The sequence below is a fragment of the Podarcis filfolensis genome (genome assembly GCF_964270895.1).
Source record: "Podarcis filfolensis genome assembly, chromosome: 3".
Taxonomy (NCBI): Eukaryota; Metazoa; Chordata; class Lepidosauria; order Squamata; family Lacertidae; genus Podarcis; species Podarcis filfolensis.
Window position 1 is genome coordinate 25,456,314 of NC_139606.1, and position 26,363 is coordinate 25,482,676.

Sequence of the window (26,363 nt, forward strand, 5' to 3'; positions counted from 1 at the left end):
GAAGAGTTTGGATTTGATATCCCGCCTTTCACTCCCCTTCAGAAGTCTCAAAGCGGCTAACATTCTCCTTTCCCTTCCTCCCCCACAACAAACACTCTGTGAGGTGAGTGGGGCTGAGAGACTTCAAAGAAGTGTGACTAGCCCAAGGTCACCCAGCAGCTGCATGTGGAGGAGCGGAGACGCGAACCCGGTTCCCCAGAATTATGAGATTATACCGCTCTTAACCACTACACCACACTGGCTCTCTCGGGGGAAGCCTCCCCCGAGCTGTAAAAGGGAAGTGGGAAGGTAGTAAGGCTGCTGGCAAAGTGGTGCGGCTGCCACCCCCACCCAGAAAGTAGCCTGCCATGGGCGGCTCGCTCCATGCCCCCGGTGGCTCGCTCCGCCCCCATGGGATGCTTGCCCTGGTCCCATGCCCCTGCCCCTGGGTACCGGAGCAGCTAGCTCCGCCTCTGATAGCACCTCCCAGCCTTGTATTACTTTCAATAAGATATGCATCCAGGTGCATACTGATGTTTCTGGATACCTTGAAGGTGTCACACGTGAAGCCCTCCTTGAGCTAAAAGGAACTACAGAACCTGACTGATACCTTATCCATTCTGGGTAAAAGCCCTGACCCTGATCAATGGTTGCAGTTACTAGGCAAAAAAAGTGCATGTCTGTCTCACTTGTACACGGAGAGCACTGGAACCAAGTCACTTAATGTTAATTGAGGATAGGTTTTGTGTTATGGGTAGTTATATAAATACAGAAAATAAGTTAGCATCTTGAAACAGAGTTGCTGGTGGTCTGAAATCTTCTCCCAAAAGGCTAGGACACCGCAATTCATAAAAGGCAAGGATACCATGAATAATGACTTTTCTTAATAAGGGAAGATATATTCATGCTACCTAGGAATCTATTTTGCTGCAAAAAAAGTACCAATTCTAAAACTACCCCATAGAGAGTTTAACACTTTTATGTTTCATTTTTGAAATACCTGCCTGATTAGTAGAATCTCAATTAATTCCCTTGCATTATATTTGGAATCAGTGGATGTCAGCTCAGTACTGAAGAGAACATGAGAGTGGTGATGAACTTTGCTAGCTATCGAGCAGTTATGACTGAGTAATTACATGGTGGTCATATAATTCAAAGGACTGTCACATAATTCAGAATGAACTAAGATCCAGGTAAGATTGGAAATGGCACTGTGCTGCATCTAGACCTGCATTTGCACACGTCCAGTGCTCATTGTAGATATACATAAATGATTCTTTACATAAATGGTTCTTTATCATCATAGGTTTTTATTATTTGACCCTAATCAGGGGCAAGCAACTATTTTGTGCCTGTGGGCTACATGTGGCAGTAGGTGGCTGTTGGCCACAGCGAGGTAGGAGTCGCCACTCACCCACACTTAATGTAACACATATACACTCAGATTCACTCATAATCGCATTCACACTTAATTAATCTCCGATTTATAAAGCACTTGCATCTATGCTGTTTCTCAGCTGGCAGGCAATAGAGAATATCTAGGCTGATATAGGACTGCAAACTTTTTCACAAGTGCAGCAAGGAAGTTTTAAGTCTCTTTCACTTTAAGTGAACAGAACTGTTGAACTGAATTTGGAAAAGAACAACAGGCATGGTTCGTGTTAGGAAGAGCTACTTTAGTCAAGTATTCTGCTGTGCCTCAGCTAATCTACCAGTAGTCCTCTCTAGAACGCAGGTAATTTGTATGGCCTTTATCGAAATGGCCTTTGTGCAAATCCATGTCATCTCAACTTGCTTGCTGTGGAACAGCTTCCTGTCAAGGGCCGGAGTCAGGGGCAAGTCAGCAATAAAACACCCAGTGTCAGTTAACACTTTATTCAAAGAAACCCAAAGAGTGCAAGTCTAGTGATCACAGCAACTCTTGCCAGTAGGTCTTGCCCCAGTGAGCCAGTTGTGAGGACCAAAGGTCCCTGCCTTCCCAAGCGTCTCTAAGGTTCCTTCCCTGGTTCCTTCCCCAGCAGCCTAAGACTCCTTCGTCTTGTCTCTCTTTGTTCTGCCATTTTCATTTCTCTCTGTGTTCTGGGAGAACAGCGGAGAGGGGAGCTGGTTGCAGCAGGAGGGAGACACTCCCTGCCTTCTTCAGCACCAGATGTCCACTTTGGGCTCTGGGGAAGGTCACCTTGTGAGCCAGGAGGACTCTCCAGGGTGCTCCCAATATACACAGTTTTAGTTACACATGCGGAGGCCCAGAACCTAACCCCCACATAAATGAGGAGCTGCCTGTATATTGCTTGATACTGTACATGCTTTATGGGAACCCACATCCGATTCAGCTACAGCTTCCGCTGCTTTTAATTGGCATGAATTGTGTCCTAATGCAAGGGAGCAGGTTTGCTTGCTTTGGGCATCTGATAAAGCAGGGGTTGCCCTCTGGACATTGTAGATTACAATTCCCATCAGCCCAGCTAGTGTGGCCAATGGTGAGGGATAATGGGAATTGGAGTCCAAAATATTTAGAGGGCACCATGTTAGCCACATCTGCAATAAAGTTTGCGTTTTCTATATAGTGGTACCTCGGGTTACAGATGCTTCAGGTTACAGACTCTGCTAACCCAGAAATAGTACCTCGGGTTAAGAATTTTGCTTCAGTTTGAGAACAGAAATCGTGTGGCGGCAGCGGGAGGCCCCATTAGCTAAAGTGGTACCTCAGGTTAAGAGCAGTTTCAGGTTAAGAACGGACCTCCGGAACAAATTAAGTTCTTAACCTGAGGTACCACTGTATTAATATAGTATGAATAGACCTTTACATGAATCATCCCTATGCTATCTTTCCTATTTGGCTTTCTGTATGATGCTCCCACCAGGGACACACATTAGAAACAAGCTACAAACATATGTCAACACACCTACAGAAATTAAATTCATATGCTTGTCCCACAGTTAGATCATGGTCATTTTTATATCTGAAATGTTACTTAAGAATTCAGCCCCTTCAGTATGGCAATTCTTCTCTTACTATACTCTTATTATACTCTTTGAAGTATAATGCAATATACTTCAAAGGACTATTATACCACATCTCTCTCTCTCTCTCTCTCTCTCTCTCTCTCTCTCTCTCTCTCTCTCTCTCTCTCTTCCAGATCAGCAGCAAATATCTGTCTACTTGCACTGAAAATCATCAAAGTGCCTTTTAGCTTGTGTAAATAGTTATTGGTGCCTAAAATTCCCCTCTGAAGAGTTTGCATCTGCTAACTGGGAATAATTACTCTGATTACCTACTTGTAACAAGTGTTGATATCTATGATTTCTTTAAAAAGCCATTTCCTGTCCCAGATATTAAATCTTTATATAAATACAGTTTAACACACAAAGGACTCTGTATGACATTATAGTGCTTGACGTCCAGCATGCGAAACTCATGACAGAAGCAATGTCTGCATCATAATAGTTACAAACCACTTCAAAACACATACAAACTTAAGGCTGAACATCAGTTTTATTCTATAGTGTGTGTTTTTTAACCCTTCATGTCCTATGCCATATGCATGTACATTGAACCCAGAGATTTCTGCCTGGTATAAAATGTCTTATATTTGGAAAGGTTCAAGACAATCACTATCTGTCGGATTATTGAGTGATCATTACTTTAAAAATACGTTCATTGACTTTATGTTAGGAAATGTGCTCTCAATGTGATCGTTGGATTAGTATCTGTATGAGGAGAAACTCAGAGTTATTATTTGGAAGTGGGAGCTAAGAAAACAGTATTTCTTTTTAGTGGATGTGCTTATTTTCAGGCTGAGTCATTCATTCATATATAGGCAAGATTACTTTAAAATGAAAGTCAATAGTGTATTAGCATTGCATTTCCCAAATGTTAGCGGGAGTAGTGATGGTGGGAGGAAGTTTACTACTTCCTTTCTGTTTGTACGTTTCTTTGAAGTGTTTTTTAAACTTCCTCCAGGTGTGCTCTATTCCAAAAAGCAGACAACAGCCAGGGAGCCCCAGAAACATACTGAACATACTATCCAAGCTGACATAGAATCATAGAATTGTATAGTACTACTTCATCAGTACAGTGGTACCTTGGTTCTCAAACTTAATCCATTCCGGAAGTCTATTCCAAAACCAAAGTGGTCCAAAACCAAGGCGCGCTTTCCCATAGAAAGTAATGCAAAACGGATTAATCCGTTCCAGACTTTTAAAAACAACCCCTAAAATAGCAATTTAACATGAATTTTGCTATCTAACGAGAACAATGATCCATAAAATGAAAACAGTAAACAATGCACTGCAGTCACAAAACCAATCAATCAGTAGCTGAACCGGGTTCCACACAGTCACAAAAACAAAAAAGCCACAAAAACGCAAAATAAATAGCAAAAACAGACAGACCTCAGTGTAACACTCAAATCGGAAGTGTAACACTCAAAACGGAGCATGTTCAGCTTCCAAAAAAAGTTTACAAAATTTAACACTTAATTCCAGGCTTGCAGTGTTTGGGTTCCAAGTTGTTTGAGTACCAAGGTGTTTGAGAACCAAGGTACCAGTGTAATCATGTAAATAGCACACATTGTGTCTGCCACAAAAGAAGCAGAAAATATCTAGGTACAGGCAAGGTCAGGGCATGAGAACACTGCAACAGAAAAGCTGGATATAGGGAACTACATGTAAAAAAACAAATCCTCCATCAGATTTGCAAAAGTTTTAGTTGTTTACACAACGCTGAATTCCTACAGAAAGTAATCAATTCAGGCATGATAATACGGGTCCAAGGGTTTCTAAATATTATCACTGGCTAGAATTCTCTGCTGTTTTATATGCCATCATTGCAATTTATGAGCAGTACGGGGCACACTGATCACCAAAGTTTGTACCAAGTACGAAGACTTCAATAAAGCTACAAGAGAGCACTCACAAATGGATGGCATAGTGGTTCACATGAAGATGCTTCTAACTTCCTTTCTGTCACGAACAGGAAAAAGATGTCAACTGAACAACAACTTAATAAGCCATATGCAAGTGATATAAAATAAAACAAGCACTCTAAAATATCAACCATTGTATATCAACACATATGTATTGTGTGTTACAGGACCTTGCTCTTCATGGTAAGACCAGTTCCACAGCTAACATGGTGGACCTTTTACAGTCTTCATGATGAGGCAGGGGATGTTTTTGTTTTTTTAAAAAAGCATGAACTTTTGGATACTGGAGCAAGCAATGTTAATTAGACATCTGCAGGGTGTGGCCAACTTTTGATGGAAGATACTGTTATGAAGGCTAATGCTTGCATGAGGTACTCAGTTTTAGAAGATGAAACAGCAGGTCTTTCTGGTGTGGAACAACTGTCTCTAGGTGTACGATTTGTGGAAGAAGTGATGGAAATACATCTGTACATGAGGAATTTATTGAGTTCCTTTCAGTCTCAATACTAGTTCTGACTTTGGACTGGATCTCAATGTTAATTGGACAAGAATACAATGGTTGTTCAACCATGGTAAGAAAGGAATATGGGGTTCAAGCACAAATCAGGGCAATCTACTGTATACTCAGGCAACCTTTGTCCACTCCTCATCTCACAGAATTAATCACACAATAGATTATCCTAGCTGTGTAACTGATGTTTGTACTACAGTTGGCCCAACTAAAGCCATCTTAAATTTTCCCGTGAGAACATCCAGTGATGGCATCTAATATCCAACATACCATAGCTATGTAAAACACAGTGCACTCAAAAATACAAGAGTATCTGTGTGTTGACAGAAACTTACATAAGCACTGTGTTGCAATTCAAGCAATTAGCACTAGATTAAGCGACATGAAGACAAGACAACTTTCATGTTGTGCACATCACAAACATCAACTTTCATCAATTGTCTTGTGATTATAAGCAAATATTATTTGATCCTGGAATCTGTCACCCAAGCTGTGCAATCTGTGAAGTTGGATATAATGGGAAGGAGAGCACATATACAAGTGTTTCTGGAAATAATGAAACATCCACGGGAAGCTAATGAGGAGACCTTTAGCATAATTATAGAGATATGTCAGTGCATGTAGAACTTAAAGCACCCAGACAATCCATGCAACAGAAAAAATGCTGTCCCTCATCCCAACCAATCCACAGAATAGTTCTATGAGCAGTCCATCTACATGGCTGCCTGTATTTGCTTATAACCTTGCTGAGGACTCATTACCAACCTGCTTACCAAAGAAATACATCTATTATTGTGTGCCATAGGCAACATGAGCCTTACTGAATGACTGGACCATGCCAAACTGTTTCCTGTTATGGCTATCCTTATGGCACGTTCCTTCTCGGTTACACCATGCACTGGTAAATGATCCCTTAGCACTTTGGGCAGGATGGAAGACATGTATATGTTCAACAATGAGTGAACAATGAATTCTGGCTTTTGGTCGAGTGTTGTTGAGTGTCCATAGAGGAAAAGTTGAATACATCTCCCAAGGGGAAATTTACAAATTAAAGTTATGGAGCATTTCACCCCAGACCCTCAAAGATTCCAATCCATTTTGCATTATAATTTCCTTTACTGTATGGACAGACAAGCATTGGTTTCAGGCCTTACGTCAGGCATTCACCACAACTAAGGCAGATTCGGTGTAAAGGGTCTGAATTTCAGCCTTAAGAATTTTTAATTTGGTTTAGATTCACACAGTAATGCTGTTCAGTGGACAAATTGAAGCTGTACATCTTTTAAGTGCCTCACACTGTTACTGTTAAATGGACAAACAGAGAAATTTGTTGGAAATTCGTTCTGAAATGTATAATCTCATGCAATACAATAAATCACCAGCAGGCACAACCCAACATTGTTCCTTGTTGTTTCTCTTCAGCAACATGTAATGGTACATGGAGTTGAGTTGTAGAAAGACTGCCAATACTCAAGCCAGCAATCTGCAGCTGCACATCAAAGAGCTTGCCCCTACTCCCTGAACTATTTCTGTGGACACCTATAATTCTGATAGATTCAGCCCATTTACTCCACCTTCCATTTTTTTATTTTCTAAATTGACAGTTTTTTCATTCTGAATCATGACATCAGAATAATACTGAATATATACCATATGCATGATTTAGCATTCCAGCAGCTACTTTGTAATCTTCTGTTGTGCACGGTGCCTTTGAGTACATTGTTTGTCCCAGTGATGAGCATTCAAATATCACAAATTGAAGTGTTGGTTTCTTTTGGGTTCAAATTTACTATTAAGAGGATGGTGCACTGTTGTTTTCAAAACTAACATTTAAACCAGGCAGAGGGCCTTCTTGGTAGTGGCGCCTGCCCTGTGGAACACCTTTCCATCAGATATCAAGGAAATGAACAACTACCGTATTTTTCGCTCTATAGGATACACTTTCCCCCCTCCAAAAATTAAGGGGAAATGTGTGTGTGTCCTATGAAGCAAATGCAGGCTCCTTGGCTTCAGTGATAGCAAAGCAAAGCCTCCGAAGCGCAGAGGGAGCGCTCCCTCCATGCTCTGGAGGCTTCGCGTTGCTTTCGCTGAAGCTTGGAGAGCGAGAGGGGTCAGTGCACACCGACCCCTCTCGCTCTCCAGGCTTCAGGGATAGCTGTCTGAAGCCTTTGGAGAGCAGTGTGAGTTCCCGCTGCGCTCCGGAGGCTTCAGGTTCCTTTCGCTGAAGCCGGGAGAGTCTTGCTCTCCCGGCTTCAGCAAAAGGAACCTGAAGTCTGCGAGTTCCTGCTGCGCTCCACAGGCTTTGGGTTCCTTTTGCTGAAGCTGGGAGAGCAAGACTCTCCTGGCTTCAGCAGAGTGGGAGAGCTGCACAGCGGCCCTTCAGCCAAGCGGGAGGAGAAATGGAAGAGGCTCTGTTTCTCCTGCAGCTTCACTGAAGGGGCGCTGAGCAGAGAGGGGGAGATTTTTTTTCCTTGTTCTCCCCCTCTAAAACAAGGTGTGTCCTATGGTCCGGTGTGTCCTATAGAGTGAAAAATACGGTATATGACTTTTAGAAGACACCTGAAGGCAGCCCTGTTTCAGGAATTTTTTTATGTCTAATGTTTTACAATTTTTTATGTGCTGAAAGCTACCCAGAGTAGCTGGGGAAACCCAGCCAGATGGGCAGGGTATAAATAATAAACTTATTAATATTATTATTTAAAATATACGTTCAAAATTCTGTGAATTATTTTTAGCTAGCCAGGAAACTTTTCCAAGTATTTCTTGGTAGCAGCCTGGCAAATGTTGCTGTTCCTATTATTTTGGAACCCTGAGCTCCCATCGTTCATCCAGCAGCCTTAGAAGTTCTCTGCATCCGATTATTTATTCAAGCCTTATACATTTTCTGAATAAATTAGACAAACATTATTGGCAAATATCATTGCAGACCAAATGACTCAAACAGTGATAGGTTAATCTAAGCAGTGTGAACACAATGATGAATGATAACAACTGAGCAACATAACTCTCTAACATCTCTAACATAAGATCTAACAACCAAATCATATGCATGTTTATGCAGGGCCACACTCAATATACTATGGGAGATCCATGGCCAGGATACCATATGGGCTTGATGCTATCTTCTTTCCTTTTCTTTGCGGTAACTATATTGTATAATAAATGCTTTTTTTAAAAAAAAAAAGAATACTAATTAGCAGCACAACACAACTGTGTTGAAATAAAGTAGTACAGGGAAAAGGTTTTCAGACCTCATTATTTCCCTAATCTGAATGCCCTCCTCAAAGCTTCTATTACCTCCTCAGTGAAAGATATAGAGGCGCTCATACGTTTTGTCCCACAAAGCCCATAACAGATTTAGGCAGCAACTGAAATAGAACAATAGTATGTGTAAGCTGGTGGGACGGCTAAAGTTTCACTCTCCAGTGTCTCTTTCTGATCTTCAAGCAGTGGCGTAGCGTGGGGCAGTTGGCCCAGGAACAAAATTGTTAGGGGCGCAAATTTCAACACCCGGTGCTGCCTCAATATAGCTGTGTGTTTTCATCTCTGGACTCTGTTGAAAACAGCTTCTCCATGCAAACCAGGGACCTCTCCCAATAACAGAACAGCTCTTCTTTTCTTATCTCTGCAGCTGCCATTTCCTGGGTGACACGGATGCTGTTGGGCAGTTGAATGTGCACGCATACCCTGTCCGTTTCCCTCGCTCCTGCCCTGCTCTACGTGTCCCTAGGTACTGGCAACCCACACTATGCTACTTTCTTGAAATAAGAGCATGGAGTTGCTAATTACTGAAAAACAACAACAGGAAATCCATCTAGATCAGGGGTCGCAAACTCTATTTCTGGCGCTCCTTCCGGCGCAGAGGAGGTGTGTGCAGCTTCCCATTGGCTGCAGGAGCTTCCTGCAGCCAATGGGAAGCCGGCCAGCATCATGGAAGGTGGTCCCCACTCGATCGGCTCCGTGCCGGTTTAGCGCGGTGCATGGGAGCTGATCGAGCGGGCAGGGGGTCCATGGGACGGTTAAACAACCCCCATAGGCCACTTGCAGCCCATGGGCCTTAGGTTGCCGAACCCTGATCTAGATTCAGGTAGGTAGTTGTGTTGGTCTGACGCAGTCAAAATAAATAAATTAAAAAATTGTCCAGTAGTACCTTAGAGACCAACTAAGTTTGTTCTGGGTATAAGCTTTCATATACATGCACACTTCTTCAGATAGGAGATCCTCCTGATTATGAATCACTTGAGTCATGTCAGTTTATCCCTCAGGACTATATTGGGAAGTGGGGGCAGACATGTCCACGGGACTTGCAATTAAGTATGCATAGAATTGCTCCTATAATTTCCTTTTCCTCAGAAACGTCTGATATCAGAACAAAATAGATGTAACGAAGGGCTTGACTACGCATTGCACTCAAGTGTGTGTAACAAAGCCTGAATGGCATCTTTAAAAGCAGCTTTAGGAAAGGTGAAATTAGTTGAAGAATCAACGCAGGAGGACCGGGGCATTCAGATAATCCTGCAGGGGCCGTTTGTAGCAAAGGAGAGGCATGTGGGGAAAAGGTTAAGCACCCTTTCTCTGCTCTGAGCTCCCCAAGCCACCTACCCACTTCCAGCTGGCTTTAAGAGATGGTATTGGGATTCTGTACACGGTGAGCTGAACGCAGTAGGCATTGTTTGTACTTATCCCTTATTGAGCAAGGCAGAATTTAGATGCATGCAGCATGTACACTGTTCAAAGACAGCAGCAATGGAAGATCCCAGACCCCACAGACTCCACTCAGGGAAGCCATTGAGGAGGAGCTTGGTGATTAGCAGCTCGTGAAAGGGCAGGAAGTGGACTTGTGGTACTCCTCATCACTAGTCTATGCTTGTGGGTTTGTAAAAATAAATAAATACAACAAGATATCAGCTGAAGATACCATGAACTTAAAGAAATAAGAAATAGAATAGAAAATAGAAATAGAAAAGAAGAAGCTTTTTTGCGAAATTACTAAAGCGGTGATATGATAATAGGATTAGGTTTAAATGATGATCTATTACATGCCCAGTTTGATTACTCTTTCCTTTTTGATTATTCTGAACATCTTGTTCTTATGTTTTATTCCAAGGTGCAAAACTAGAGAACTTGACAGCAAATAACTCATGTAAGGCAGGCACATAAACAACAACAACAACCCTCCAGTGGTCTTATAACAGTGAGTTCCCATATATATATATATATATATATATATATATATATATATATATGACATTTAGCTCCTACCTGAAGGTAATGGCATGGCCTCAGGGAAGGTTTGATTTCCTGATGAACTAGAGGCTTATCTAGGTTAAGAGATGACTTGCGATAAGCTTCTTTAGCCTGGCTTACTGTAAGCGTAGACCAAGAACTCCTTTTCATGTATTTGCCATCAGGGGCCATCGCAAGCCCTTCACAGGCCGAGCACTTCACATCGTTGTTACTTTTAGAAGTCTTTAATGAGAGGTCCCCAAAATGTCCCTGAAGAGCTTCAGGGTAGCAATGAGAAATATGGTCCGGGTGATGCCTGTTTACAACACTAGGTGTTCGGTAAGTGCTATCACTATCCAAATTGTCATCGGAGCTCCACCAACTGCTCATCCCAGTTTTATGCTTGCCCTCAGGTTTCCGCTCTTTGCTTTTACTTCTTTTGCTATGTTTAGAATGATGTCCGTGGTGGTGGTCATCTCCTCGGCCATCTCCCTTTGTCCCGTTGACATTGCTCTTGGAAGATCCTTCCAAAGAATGAGATTTCGTGAAAAGTTTTTGGACTGAATGAACAAGGTGACGTATTCTCCCTGGGCTTTCACTGCGTTGTTCGGCGGCCGTTGAGGTCCTCTGGTACTGCAGAGTATGAAAGCCATCCCTGTGGAGAGGAAGCTGCTTCTCAAACTGATCCAGCAGATTGGCAGGGATCCGGTTAATCTTAGTGTTAGCATGAGACATGGTGCAATCGTCCCTGGTATCGTAATGTGAGGTGTAGTGCATTCTGGGGAAAGTGCTACTGGACATATGATCGCCCATAACCATGGGCATCATCATGCATTCTGAATGGATGGAGCTTCGCGGCGAGCAGCGATGGTGGTCCATCGGGCAGCTCTCCGTGGGGCTGAGAAGATATGATTGCCTTGACTCCTGGCCATGGTGAAGATGGTCGTGGGGGTGTTCACAATCTTCAGGGGATGCTAAACCACAAGTATGAGCAGAACATAGCTGTGGCTGGTTGTGACTGCCAGATAATCCTTTCATGTTCCTTGAAACAGGAGAATATGATTCCTCATCGAAGTGCTGAGGAGACCATGAGTATGGCTGGTCTGTTGACAGAACACAAAGAACACGTATCAGTCAGATAGGAGAAATGCAACAACAGTCTTAAAGGTGTACTACAAAGAAAAAATGGCGCTGCAACTATTACTTAATTACTTAAATTACAGTCACTTAGCAAACAGTTTACAAAGAATCTATATGATATACGACATCAACTACAGTGCAGGTGAGCATGGCTTGGCCAAAATGCTGTCGTGGGCGCAATGGGGAGGCCTGGCAGATCTACCGTATTTTTCGCCCTATAGGACGCACTTTTTCCCCTCCAAAAATGAAGCGGAAATCTGTGTGCATCCTATGGGGCAAATACAGGCTTTCACTGAAGCTTGGAGAGCGAGAGGGGTCGGTGCGCACCGACCCCTCTCGCTCTCCAGGCTTCAGGAAGCTATCAGCAAGCCTGGGGAGCCCGCGGGAGTTCCTGCAGGGCTCCCTAGGCTGCGGATAGCAGCCTGTCGACCCGGCGTGTGGGGCGCCCTGAAGCCGACCGCCCAGCACGCCGGGCAGACATCCGCAGCGTGGGGAGCCCTGCGGGCGTTCCGGCAGGCTGCGGATACCAGCCTGCCGCCCGGTGTGCGGGACACCCTTAAGCAGAGCACCCCTCGCGCTGGGCAGACATCCGCAGTGTTGGGAGCCCTTAAGCAGAGCGCCCCGCGTGCCGGGCAGACATCGGCCAGCCCCACAAGCTCGGGGGACAGCGGGGAGGCGCAGCGCCGCCATACCGCTGTTCCCCGACCTGGTTTTTTTGGGGGAAATAAAGGAACAATTTTTTTCCTTTATTTCCCCCCCAAGAAACTAGGTGCGTCCTATGGGACAGAGCGTCCTATGGGACGAAAAATACGGTAATTAGGCCTGTGGGCTGGAGGTTTCTCACCACTGGCCTGTATCTTTACATTTCACCCTGTACTGAACTAATTATTAGGGGCAAGGTAGTACCTTTGCTGAGGGACACATCATGCTACTTCTGGGTTAGTTGGTCCACCTTTGGTCCCCACCCTCCACTCAGTTCCCACCTGGCTAGCTAAACCAGGGGAGGGCAGTAAATGGGTCTCAAACCCCCAGTGAGTTAGGGACTTGCATGTAAAGACAGACTCTGGCAGATGGAGCAGACGAGACTAACAGTGGGTCCAACTGTCAAGAAGGCAGTTTCTGCATGTGCTTTAGAGGGAAATGAGGGACAGATGGGCCTCATCAACCTAAGAAGGTAGCCTATCTAGGAGAAGGAAAACTCTGATCCTAAACCTCTGCTGGCTTGCAGTTATACTTATTTGTGAGAAAGGCTTTGGGAGTAAACTCTGAGGAAAAATCCATACCCACGGCCTTGGTGGGGAGATCTTCAGGAGAAGAAATGGCTAAGGAGTAAACTCTACACAAATACAGATATAACCCTAAGATATCTTGTATGCCTCATTCCAGCAACTCTTGCCACCAAGCTGGTGCCAAATGTATTACTTTACTTTCATTTGGTTCAAATCAGCGAGGGGGATCTTGTCTTTTGGGCAGCCCAGGACTTCCATAGACACTGCACACTGCTTGTGCCCCAGAGAGATCACTTTGGTGATGCTATAGCACCAAAAACGGTATGGGTGGTAGCAGTTACAAGTTTCTGGTGAGCAGATGCTGACATTCTTCAGCAGTTTGACTTCACCCCCAGAGATTGTCTGTTGAAACATATGGATGCCAGCATTTTGACCAATAAGGTTATCCAAATGTTTAGCAGGCTACTTGATTGTGTCACAGATATAATTTTTAGGGCTCAGTCTCGCTAATGTGACACAGTTTGCACTGCAAATTTAAGTCATTCTCAGTAACTAAATCCTACTAAAGAATGCATGAGTAAATTATGAGAACTAAGCTGTACAGGTATGATTGAGTTCAACATGTGCTTAACTCTCTTTCATAGAAATCAACATGACTCAAAAGTTAAAGTGCAAAATATAAAATTCCTGCCTTCTCACCAGCAAAAGTTGACATATGCTACAGAAGCATTTGATTCTTCTACATTTAATAACTTTCCTCATTAGTTTTCAGGGAAATCTAATGCCCAATAAACACCAAAAAAATGACTTCTAATTAAGTGTGTTTCTATTGTGTTCAGAGTTTGATTAATTCTTTTGCTCAGTGTTATACAAGATCTTGCAGCTGTGAAATTCTGCAAACAAATCAGAATGATTGAAATATTCTAAAATTCTCAAAATTTCAGTTTATTAAACTTTTCAAAAGGAAATTAGCATCTGAGCTGGGAGAGCAATCTTCACAAGAGCAGCCATACATTTCAGTGATTATACTTTATGTTGGCTTCTTCGCAGCCTTTTGACATATTTCCTTGAGAAAACATAGTTACTGAAAACTATTGCAAATGTGCAATACAAATAAGTAGTGGATTCTGAAAGAAATAGAAGCCAGAGAATACAGTCTTGCCACACTATAGCTTCAGTGGATTGACACTGAAGTATCATTTGATGGGACTCACAGGATCTGATCTAATGGATGATGACGTCAGTTTCTTGGCTATCGTGTGAATGGCAACCGTCTCTAATCTAGGGTGCCATTCAGACTCTAGAGGATTCATTGAAAGTGTAATTGGACCTCTTTTTCCTGAGCAAAACAAAAGTGCAGCCTTGCGTGCTACACAAAATAAAGGAACTGACATCCCAATAGGTTTTTAAAAGAAAAAAGTACATCTAGATTTCCCTGTAGTAATAATAATAATAATAATAATAATAATAATAATAATAATAATAAAGCACCAGTACCAACCCTGAAAAATAAATCTCTCAATGCCCTTTTATTCTTTCCCACATTTCTTAAGCAGCAGAGCAGCTGGATAAAATGAAGAGCCTATTCCCCTTCTTTGCCCTCCAAGTTGCATCCCCTGCCAAGTCCCCAATGCACAAAGGTACCTAAATGGGACAGGGATAGTGGGATTAGAGATGAGAAAGGACTTGTTAGCCGAGGAGCTGAAGCAATGGCATCTGTGTCTGTGCTGGCGCGCTCAAGGAAATATAAATGTATTTTAATGTTTGTGTAACTGGTGTGTGTGTTTGTGTGTGTAGCAAACAACTTAGAAGCCCATTTTCGGCTTTAAATGGTATATAGGAATGAATGAATAATATTATCCTTTTTTCTGTCCACTCATCCCACTGCTCTGACCTTTTCTGGTCACCACTTGCTGCTGATCCATTTGGTTGCTGCTTCAGATGTCTCTGTTTACAGCTTCCAGCAGGCAGGAAGAAAGAGACTTGAGTGGCCACTGTGGCTGTCAAGTGACTTCACTTGCTGTGATAGTGGTGGATGTATCTCTGTTCTCCAAGGCGGAAGGCAAACAAAGGTATTGTAGGAGGGAAGTGAGCTCTAAGGCTGTACTTACTGTAATTGCCCCCTTCTTCCCGACCCCAGCCGACCTGGCCTCATGTGTTGCTAAGGCACCCTCTTTGACCTAAGAGTAATCTGAATCACTATAACTTGGCTGTTGGAGACAGCCTTGGACCCTTTCCAAAACTTCCTAAAGATGTCAAGTTGTGGGTTTAGTCAGAGTAGAGTATATATGGGGAAAGGGGGGAAATGGTAGGCGAGGCTGAAACTTTGGGCTCTTCTGAACTCCCAATGCATTGCTAACATGAAGGCTGGGAAGTGTTCCTCCTGTATATTGAGCAGGGAGAATAAGAAACTACAGCTCCCAAAACTGGTAATCTAAATGTGCTCAGAAGACTTTGCTGCAAGGAGTGGAGTTTTATGAAGAGCTCTTCTCCAAAGGTCAAGAGAGACCCAAGCCATGCTAAACCAAGGCAGGCAGGTGTATATGAGTATGTCTGTGTCCGGATGCACGCAGAAGTTCATCCCTCTCTACTGGGAGTATGAACCTTCTTCATCTCATATATTATACTGATAAGATATATAGAAATAAATGTCCACTCGCCAATTCACAATGACTAACCTAGATGAGAGTGAGTTGCCTACTAACATTTGTGAATATCTGCATGACACTGAATTACTTTAACTGTACTAGGTTAATTCAAAACATTAGGGCTTCCCCATTCAAACACTTTACCCTCTAAAACTTATTTCCTTTTCTTAGAGCCCTGAAACACCCATGAATATACAGCTGCATAAAATAAATAATTGCTGAGCCTTAGTGACATAATTTTCATCAATGAAAACTGCACATGAAAGAAACACTCTGGAATTAGCCAGGTAATAAGTACTTGAATTAAGAATAGTTAACTCCAATTATAAAGAAATCATTATACTTTGTTTTGTGCATTTAAAAATGGCTATACTTGGAGACAGAAAGCATTACAGAATGAATACACCCCCTACACACACACACACACACACACACACACACACAGACCCTTCTCGTGTTTCTGTGACCTGCTGGTGAATACTATTAAAGAAGCCCTGTCTGCCTTTACTTAGCATCACAAGTTTGGCAAAGACCTATTATAATCTGCTGTTCACCACCTGAGGAGACACAAAGGTATTCTCTGCAGCATCTAATTCGGATGGTGAAGGATTTCAGGCTGATACACATTCTGGAGCAAACCCACCTCTTCCGCTGCTCCCAAAGAAATGTGCGGGTTGGAATTCAGTACACTCCAGAATAGGGATGCGGGTGGCGCTGTGGGTTAAACCACAGAGCCTAGGACTTGCCGAACAGAAGGTTGGCAGTTCAAATCCCCGCGACGGGGTGAGTTCCTGTTGCTCGGTCCCTGCTCCTGCCAATCTAGCAGTCCGAAAGCACGTCAAATGCAAGTAGATTAAATGACAGGAAGGTAAACGGCGTTTCCGTGCGCTGCTCTGGTTTGCCAGAAGTGGCTTAGTCATGCTGGCCACATGACCCGGAAGCTGTATGCCAGCTCCCTCGGCCAATAAAGCCAGATGAGCGTCGCAACCCTAGAGTCGGCCACGACTGGACCTAATGGTCAGGGGTCCCTTTACCTTTACCCCCCAGAATACACAGTACTGCAAAACGTGAATGAAGTAGTTTTTCTTTTAAACCCTGAACAGCTTCCAAGCTGCTTGGAGCTGCTAAAAAGCGTGACACCTTTCTATCCAAACCAAATTTGCTCCTATCCCCAGCCATGACTGCTTAAAGGTTAAGAACAGAAGAAGAGCTCTGCTGGAGTAAATGCCTGCGAGATGCCCCCAGAAGGAACTGAAGTTTGTCCCCACCAGCTGGTATTTAGAGAGCTGCTTGTTCTACTGGAGTTACAGCAAAGACTTGTGGCCTTCCCAACAGTCCCATCCAGAACAGTCAACAGTCAGAAATGATAGGAGCTGTAGCCCAACATTTAGAGGACCTCAGGTTCTCTAACTCTGACTTACACTTTGCTATCATGGCTAAGTAGCTATTGGAAGGCATATCCTCTATGAATTTGTCTAGTCTTTTTTAACACCACATTATAAGCTAGGCTTATTAAGCCCCTGAGGCAGAGGTCCTCATTAGCCCAATCAACCCTTTACAGCAAAGAAAGGGCATTAACTGTCCTCCATCACCCAGCTGTTTTGCGCTGCACAAATGCCTCAGGTTCAAAATTGTCCTCTGAATCTGTGATCTCTCCACATTAGTCACCTCCTTGCCACGACGGAAAGAGGGAACAAATGTTTCACAGGCGCAGCTGCGTTTAGAATTCACTTCTGAGGCACAGCTGAAAATTCATGTGAAGATATTGGATAAAGCAACAGTTTGAAAAGTGTGGCTCTGCCTCCATCGCAAACCTTTTACAAGTGTCTTCATGTAAAGGCATGTAGCTTCACCACAAATCACAGGTTTACAGTGGCCATTTCTGTGACAACATTTTCATGCAGGCCAGAAACCAATTACTTAAGCCAGCTTCACTGAGCCCTGTCAAATAACTAGTTGTATGTACACACACATAATGAAACGAAGGGTGGAGTCCAATATACCTCCAAATCACTTATTCTATCAGTGCAAGTATTTCTGCCTGTACAACCTTCTCCCTCTCTGCTCCCCATGTACACACTCTATATCTGTTCTAGGAGTTACTCCAATCCTCTGGAGCAGATCTGGGGACAACATGGCGGAGGGGAAAGTTCGATTGCAGGTGTAGAGATTGGGAAAAGGATCCTTGCACCTTCCTCCCATTCAAGGTCTATGCTTGGAGCGTCTTAGGGCCTTCAGCCTGGTGTCTGGGAACTTGCCTATTTTCCATCTTAGCTTCATTGGCTCCTTCTTGCTAGGTTAGGGGACTGAGGTTCTTAAAAAAAGAAAGAAATCAAATTCATCTGCTGGCTTTAAATTTTAAATTTATTACACTACTCTATTTGCTCATTACATTGTTGAAATTCATGAAGCAATGCTATGCTTCTGGTGCCATGTTTGGAGCAGCAGGAAATGTTTTCAGAAGGGCAGCTGCTGCCTTCTCTCATCACCTTGAGATATCTCATCAAATACCAATACCTTAACACTCAATGGTTTCTTTTAGGATCTGGATAAGTATTTTTGCTCCTTCCTTTCCCCAGGAAAGAGAAAGCTACAATACATACAGGGGTTATTTCCAATCCATTAAAATTTGGCTGACTCTTGTTACTGTTCTGTGTGATATTTCAAAGGTAATTTACCAGCCTAGTAAAAAGTTCATCTATTGCAGGGGTGGGGAATTTGCAGCCTTAAAGATGTTGTTGGATTACAGCTCCTATCATCCCTGACCAATGTCTGTGCTGGCTTGAGTTGATGGGAATTAGAGTACAACAATTGACTGCTTATGTCTGTTTCTTTTTCAAATGAATGGTCAGAATACCACCTCTTCCCACATGTTATACCTTCCCCAGAGAGTTACCTGTCCTGTGTCCCTCTTACTTCCTTTATATCCTCACCCCAACAACTCACAAAAGTTCAATTAACATATGTCTTTCATTGTTTTTTTCAGTTACTCTTGTCTTCCTCTGGAGAACATTTCTTATGCAGTGTCGATAGGAAGGGATGTTAAGATGAGCTTTAAACACACTGAAAGCATGATTTGAAAATGGTGATATAATTCAACTAACAGCACAGAAATAATTTCAATACTATGGAGGACTTCAAAACTGTGTTTTTTATTCTTAGCAACAAAGTCATGGAGCCTATCTTGCAGCTAACTGAAATATTGTGAAAGCAAGTGAAAATGTTGAAGACATTCAAAACAAGCACACTGAATGCTAAAATCAGCCTCTTTCCTACTGAATGAAAAACCAATTTCATAAGCCAATTGTAGCATCTAGGTATGAATAAACCATTCTTACATGACATATTTTCAGAACAATTCTAATCTTGATTACAAAACTTATTGGATGCCGGTGTAACCTACAAGGTGGAAACATCAAAACTCTTCCTTTTTAGTATAGTTCTTACTATTTTCAGCTCTTTTTGGATCTGCAATGTAATTCATGACTTTCATAGATCATTGTTTGGTTACTGAAGCCACTGTGGACCTTGAGAAATTTGTAATAGCAGTGAGAATGTTTGACTAGGACCAGGGAGACCTGGGTTCAGATTAGATATGGGCTGAGCAGCCTAATCCTGCCCCCCTTCAGTATTTCTGGTGTTCAGTACCATCACATTTTTGCAGATCTTTTTGAAAGAATGTATGAGAAGTCAGCATACAATTAAAATATGCACTTTTTGATGCAAAATAGACTTTTCAGTGCTTTTATCTGCAAAATGTGTTCCGTAGATATGTTTTAGGCCGGGCATCCCCAACCTGCGGCCCTCCAGATGTTTTGGCCTACAACTCCCATGATTCCTAGCTAACAGGACCAGTGGTCAGGGATGATGGGAATTGTAGTCCAAAACATCTGGAGGGCCAAAGGTTGGAGATGCCTGTTTTAGGCAAAATGAAGAGACACCTATTTGCCCTGGCCTTTGACGCTTGAGATATAATGGCAGACCATACAACTAAATGGTCCCAGTAGCACAAACACTTTAGGCTGCACAATAGAACTTCCTCTACCTGCATCCCCCCTTAAATCTGTTTTGGAAGATTGAGGAAAGGGGAACCCAGAATATAATTAGGGAGCACGTGGGGAGAGGAGAGAGGGCCCAACAAATCCCTCCCACATCCCTAGTTTACACCCCTGCTTGGCCATGAACTCACTGGGTAACTTCGGACCAGAGAGATCTCTCAGCCTAATCTGTCTCACAGGCTTGTTAGGAGGATAAAATGGAGAAAAGGGGAGAACCGTGTATGCTGCTGCCTTAAGCTCCTTGTGGGGAAAGGCAAGATATATGTGTAGTTAGTAAAATAAAAAATACATACACAGTCACTGGGCCTTTTTATCTTGTATTCTGTTCCCATTCTTCACCACCCCTCACATAACTCTGGTTCCCTGCTTATCATGACCTCTTTTTGCACCCATCATGAGAGCTCTGAGGGCATCTTCCTCCTCACATGCTCACCAGAATACTGAACTGAATTGTGTGTTGGTCACACCATAGACAAGGCCCCACCCTAGGAACCACCCAGACAGAGTCTCTGGATGTTCTTAGGAGGCTTGGCCTGAGACTTCTGTACTGCTGTCCCTTTTCTGTGTGTGGATCTGAAATGAATTACATGATCTTCATGTACCATCCATGTAGAGTTTAGGACACCCTAACCCTTGTGAAGTTCTCCTTTTCTATATACACAGAGCCTTTATCTAACAACAACAACTGAGGGAGCGTCTCCACCCCCATCGTTCAGCCCGGACACTGAGGTCCAGCGCCAAGGGCCTTCTGGTGGTTCCCTCACTAAGAGAAGTGAGATTACAGGGAACCAGGCAGAGGACCTTCTCGGTAGTGGCGCCCGCCCTGTGGAATGCCCTCCCTTCAGAAGTCAAGGCAATAGCAACTATCTTACTTTTGGAAGTAAGGCTTTTAATGTTTAATGCTATATTATGTTTTTAATATTCGGTAGGGAGCTGCCCAGAGTGGCTGGGAAGACCCAGCCAGATGGGTGGGGTATATATATATATATATATATATATATATATATATATATATATATTATACCCCACCCATATATTCTGTTCCTACCCATGTCCTTACAACCTACCCCAAGAAATAAACTTTATCAATGGGATTCAGTACTGGTGCTGTATGACCGTATGACTCATACGGTTTATGTAGCATGCCACAGCACCATCTCATCAGTGAGTGCCAGTCCTAAACAAAAGTAAACAAAACACTTTTTATTTGTTTGTATACCTGCCAGGCACAATTTCAGAACTGGGGGTGGGGGAGGAAGAGCAAAACAAATGGGAAGTGTTGCAAATAATGCATGTTGAGATATGTTCCCTATCCCACAACAAGCTGTGTATATATTTCATGAAATAAAGAAATAAATGCCAACTTTGTAACACCTAGAAATAATCTAACTTTGCTAAGTGTGGAGCAACAGTCCTTCACATGGACAGCACAGGGTTTAAAGGATTTGTGTGTCAAGCTATTATTTTCTGTGAGCTGCAGAGGAATTATGGCAAGAGATGGAAATTCCTGCAGATGTCTTCACATTATTACAAAAGTCAGCTTTCACTGAGATGTTGTAGTGATGCAGTATGCCTTTTGTTTATGAAGATGCTAGTTATTTAACAAGAGCATTTCTTGCATTGTTGCATTGCCTGTAAACACTTGCATAAATAATGGCCTTCCGGGGGGCGGGGGGAATAAATCAAAATTGTGGTTTCCAGTATCAAAGGAATCCCAAAGCAATTAAACAGAGTCTTCACAAACAGACAGCAGTCAAGACACTTGAGAAGAAAGCATACTGTGTGCAGATTCCTATGTTACCCAAGCTGTATGATTATCTATTTTACATGTCTATTTCCTGCTCCCCTCCAGTAACGCATGCAATGGGAGGGGTGTGTGATATAATGATATTTCTTGCACATCACTGCTCTTCCCCTTGGCTTAGTGGCAATGGTGTGGAATGTAGCCGTGCCAAATGTCCCACCCATGTGGTTTCCCTAATACAGGCATAGGCAAACTCAGCCCTCCAGATGTTTTTGGGACTGCAACTCCCATCATCCCTGACCACTGGTCCTGTTAGCTAGGGATGATGGGAGTTGTAGTCCCAAAACATCTGGAGGGCCGAGTTTGCCTATGCCTGCCCTAATGTCTATGTTACTACAGTGATGTAGAGAGCAGAGGGTCAGCTATGCTGTTTAGTTAACATAAGAATCAGCCCACAAAGATTGCAGTGTAGGCATTCAAATGTGAACGAGTTACCAGACAAGAAATTGGAATTCACATTTTTTGTTGGTCCTCCATGGCCCTGCCGATTGAGAGCTTCAATGAATATTCCTAATCCTTTACATATTTTATGCACATGCGACTGTCGAAGCACCTAAACTATCAACCAACCCAGCAGGACTCCTGGTGTGAAGTTTATGAATTTGCACTGCAAACTACAGGAAGAAAGGCACATGGAAGAATGCAAGATAATGCCTACTGCTTGCAAATTTAAAATACATTTGTCTGCAAAGCTAACTGCACTTAAGGCTACGGTACATTTAACTACAGAAGAAATGTTACCTTTTCAAAGAGGTGGCCCCCAAACTCCATTTTTATATGAAAAATTGGATTCCATAGAATACAACAAAATCTGTGAAAGTAATAATAATACTTAATGCTTAGCGCTTTGGATAGTGACTAACAATTTTCAACACGCTAAATGTAAACATTTTGTCAACCTATATTTCAACACTGCAAAGAGGCAGAAAAGCAAACCCATAAATACTATTGACATTCCATATCATGGCCTGGTTTGGATAGAATGCTAAAACCATAATTTCATGTTTCATACCTGAGCTATGGCAAGCCCCAGGCTCCACCAGGGGAGGAAATCAGATACTTTTGCTTTTAAACTAACCAGAGTTCCCAAACCTGAAGTCTGAAGTATGGTTAGTTCAAAGAAGCCAATATCAACTGTTGCTTATAATCCTGCCTTGTTTACTAACTGGAGTTTAAACTAACCAAAGTTCCCGAACTTCGAATGTAACATGGAAATCTGGTTAGCTTAAATCCAAATATGAAAGCTTCTCCTGTCCTCCTCTGGCTTGTGTCAGAGGAGAAAAAGCCAGGAAGGAAGAGGCTCACATGTCCAAGCATTGCACAGTTATGGTTTAGCATTATGTCTGCACCAACAGATCAAAATGGTGATATTAGTTTCAGTAGCAATATTGTACAAGGTTTTGGGTGATTTTTATAATAAATAATTTGCTTTTGTACACTTAATCATCCTATGCAAGTGTTCCTATAATCTTATGTATCTGAACTACTTTACTGTCCTAATAATGGGAAAATAAAAATATAATGACAAAATATACATCATTCTGCAACTGCATCCTAAAGTAACTTCAATGTTCTATTTTTTTGCATTTCTGAATGCAAGAAAGAAAAAGTGAAGCTGTTTAAGGGATATATTTGCCCAAGGGTGGGGTTTGTTTTTTTGAGATAGTTTGGAGCTGCTAAAGACATTCAGAGTTTCACATTAGGGCTCCTCTATCAAACAGTTGCAAATGTGATCAGATGAAACTTTTTGCTTTGCTTGATCCCGCAAAGGTGAGAAGTATAGTGTGGAAAAATAAAAGTATAGCCCTTATGCCAGGCATAAGCAAACTTGGCCCTCCCGATGTTTTGGGACTAAAATTCCCATCATCCCTGACCACTGGTGCTGTTAGCTAGGGATGATGGGAGTTGTAGTCCCAAAACATCGGAAGGGCCCAGTTTGCCTATGCCTGCCTTATGCTGAAAGGTTGAGAATCATCTTCATGGAATATATAAATAATTTGATTTCTGCAAACCACACGCATCATGGGATGCTCTGTCCAAATGCAGAGACAGAGAAGCTCGCATTATGTAGCTTACATGAGTCTCACTCTTTTGGAGTTATATTAAGTGACCAAGCAGAACCCTGAAATAATCACCTGCAACTTTACATGACGAATTCGAACTATTTGGCTTATTATTTTCACCGTGAATCTATGCAAAAATAAGAAAGAAGCAAGTGAATTGTAACAAAATGTAGGACTCTAAATATTCACCAAGGAGAATGTCAGCTGCCTTCCTTGAAGAACCTAATTATGATAACAAAACAACCCACTCTAGGTAAGGATTGAATGCACATAAACTACCATGTGCTCTTGATCGAAAGACGTATGATAGCCGACAGGTCAAATGGTGTGATGGACATACATTGCAACAAACCAGACAATTACACGGGTCAATCAATGGCCAACTTAGATGAGTATGTTTTAGATGGTGACAGAATATTTAGATATTTTGTCTGAAAGTAGTCATATATGGCATTCATGCTCCACAAAAAAGCACAATAATCATGTTAGGAAAATTGTGACGGTCTCTTCCAGATGCAAAAAAAAATAAATACATGGATATTCCTTCCTGTAAATAAAACAACAAAGAACAGTTTCTCCACATTCAAAACTAGCATGCCTGGTGAAAGGTTAGGCTAGAACTGGAGCAGCCAATGTGGTGGTCTGAACTGCAACTTCCATTTTCCCTGACCACTGCACATACAGATTCCTTTTGATGGGAGTTGCAGCCCAAAACCTCTGGAGGGCAGCACACTGGCTAACCCTGGGCTGCAGCCTCCTCCCTGACATGCTTACCTTACATGTGTGCATAATGCGCACCACCCAGCTCAACGTTTACCGTATTTTTCGCTCTATAAGACGCACCAGACCACAAGACGCACCTAGTTTTTGGAGGAGGAAAACAAGAAAAAATATATTCTGAATCTCAGAAGCCAGAACAGCAAGAGGGATCGCTGCGCAGTGAAAGCAGCAATCCCTCTTGCTGTTCTGGCTTCTGGGATAGCTGCAAAGCCTAAAATTCACTCCATAAGATGCACACACATTTCCCCTTACTTTTTAGGAGTCTTATAGAGCAAAAAATACGGTAAATATGCTTAAGTTGAAATAAATGAACAGGCTAAAGCACACTTAACTTCGTGTTGGATTGTGACGAAAACATGTTTTTTCTTGTGCCATATGATCCCCAGCCCCACTCCAATAGTTATTCCACTGCTGTTGCTGCACGGAGGAAGTAATGAATGAACTGGCAGGGCCCTGCAACTTCCCAAAAGGAATTTGCAAAGATGTGACAGCGCATTTTTGACCTGTTGCACACATGCTTATTACCGCCGATAAGTCATATGGTCCTCCCTGCTTATGTACTAATTTCTCTGAGTGGCTATGGCCACGGGATTTCTCTGCACTGGGATTTTAGCATGAATGAGTTGTGCCCCATGTAGCTGGATGAATGGATAAGAAAACGTTGGTGTTTTTGTTGATAAACCGCACATTTAACAGCATGAACAGAGGCTCATATTAGTGGCATGGTACTATGAGCAAGAGTAGATGTGAAGAAGGATCTAAAATGGCATGAGTGAAACTCATTGATACAAACCAGACAGTGATGGTATGGTATGGAGTAAAGGTAAAGGGTAAAGGGACCCCTGACCATTAGGTCCAGTCGTGACCGACTCTGGGGTTGCGGCGCTCATCTGGCTTTATTGGCCGAGGGAGCCGGCGTACAGCTTCCGGGTCATGTGGCCAGCATGACTAAGCCGCTTCTGGCAAACCAGAGCAGCACACAGAAACACCGTTTACCTTACCGCCGGAGCGGTACCTATTTATCTACTTACACTTTGACGTGCTTTCGAACTGCTAGGTTGGCAGGAGCAGGGACCGAGCAATGGGAGCTCACCCCGTCATGGGGATTCGTACTGCCGACCTTCTGATCGGCAAGTCCTAGGCTCTGTGGTTTAACCCACAGCGCCACTCATGTCCCATGGTATGGGGTACCCAGGCCAAAATCTGGTGGAGGCACTCAGTGTGAGTGGAGCTTCCCTGGATGCTTCAGTCTGTTTTCCGGCATGTCTCCCCTCCCACTGAAGCTGCCCTAGACCCTATTGCACAGAGCACACTCCTCCACAGAATCACTGTGGGTGTTTGGCTTTGTCCACATTTCAGCTTGCCCTGTGCTTTTCTAGGCATGAGTCAGAGTGGTCTTCCGTTTGCCCCATCACTTTCCCTGGGAAAACTCACTGTTTAACTGCTGAATCAGAGCAAAAGCCAATCTGCAGAAAACCTGCTTGATATTTGTTCTGATTCAGTGCGGATGAGCCCTCGGTCAAGACAGATGCTGCCTTCCACTTGTAGCTCTCGATGGTCAAATTAGATGTTACTTTAATCGCGTAAATGCCCTTAGCATGCGGTTTATTTGGGTTATGCAAAGAGAACCCATGGGGAAATGCCATTGGTTCCAATGGAGATTTTCCTTCAAATGCAGAGAAGGCGCTATAGTCAGTAAGCACGTTATTGCATACACTAATTGTGCTCATGCAGTTCACACCACATATCCTGCCCTCTCACACCCAATCAAGCTGTGTGATCCTTGAGGCTGGAATCTGTCTGTGTTGCACAGGCCACTGAATAAAGCGCCATATTAATGAATGGTGCTGTATACAATTAGATCAATTGTCCTTCCTGCCCTTTTGGTTTTGAAGGCTATGATTTCAAAAGATACTTATGGGGCAAGTTTTGCAGCCAACAGTGGTGGCAACATGGACATCATTGGCAGCCATCATTGGTCCATCTAACTCAACCTT

The 26,363-nt window shown here is 42.9% G+C and overlaps 1 protein-coding gene across 12 annotated transcripts in view; it reads right to left on the minus strand.

Moving 5' to 3' along the window:
* The window catches only part of DLGAP2 (DLG associated protein 2), a 406,771-nt gene that overhangs the window by 76,309 nt on the left and 304,099 nt on the right, over positions 1 to 26,363 (minus strand). For 10 of the 12 annotated variants that reach the window (XM_083607163.1, XM_083607164.1, XM_083607158.1 and 7 more), the window contains one exon: positions 10,681 to 11,747. In XM_083607163.1, coding sequence (XP_083463289.1) covers positions 10,681 to 11,747 — 1,067 coding nt within the window. Of the gene's footprint in view, positions 1 to 10,680; positions 11,748 to 17,852; positions 17,979 to 22,264; positions 22,325 to 26,363 lie in introns of those variants that run through there. The other 2 variants (XM_083607167.1, XM_083607168.1) reach the window with 2 other exon arrangements.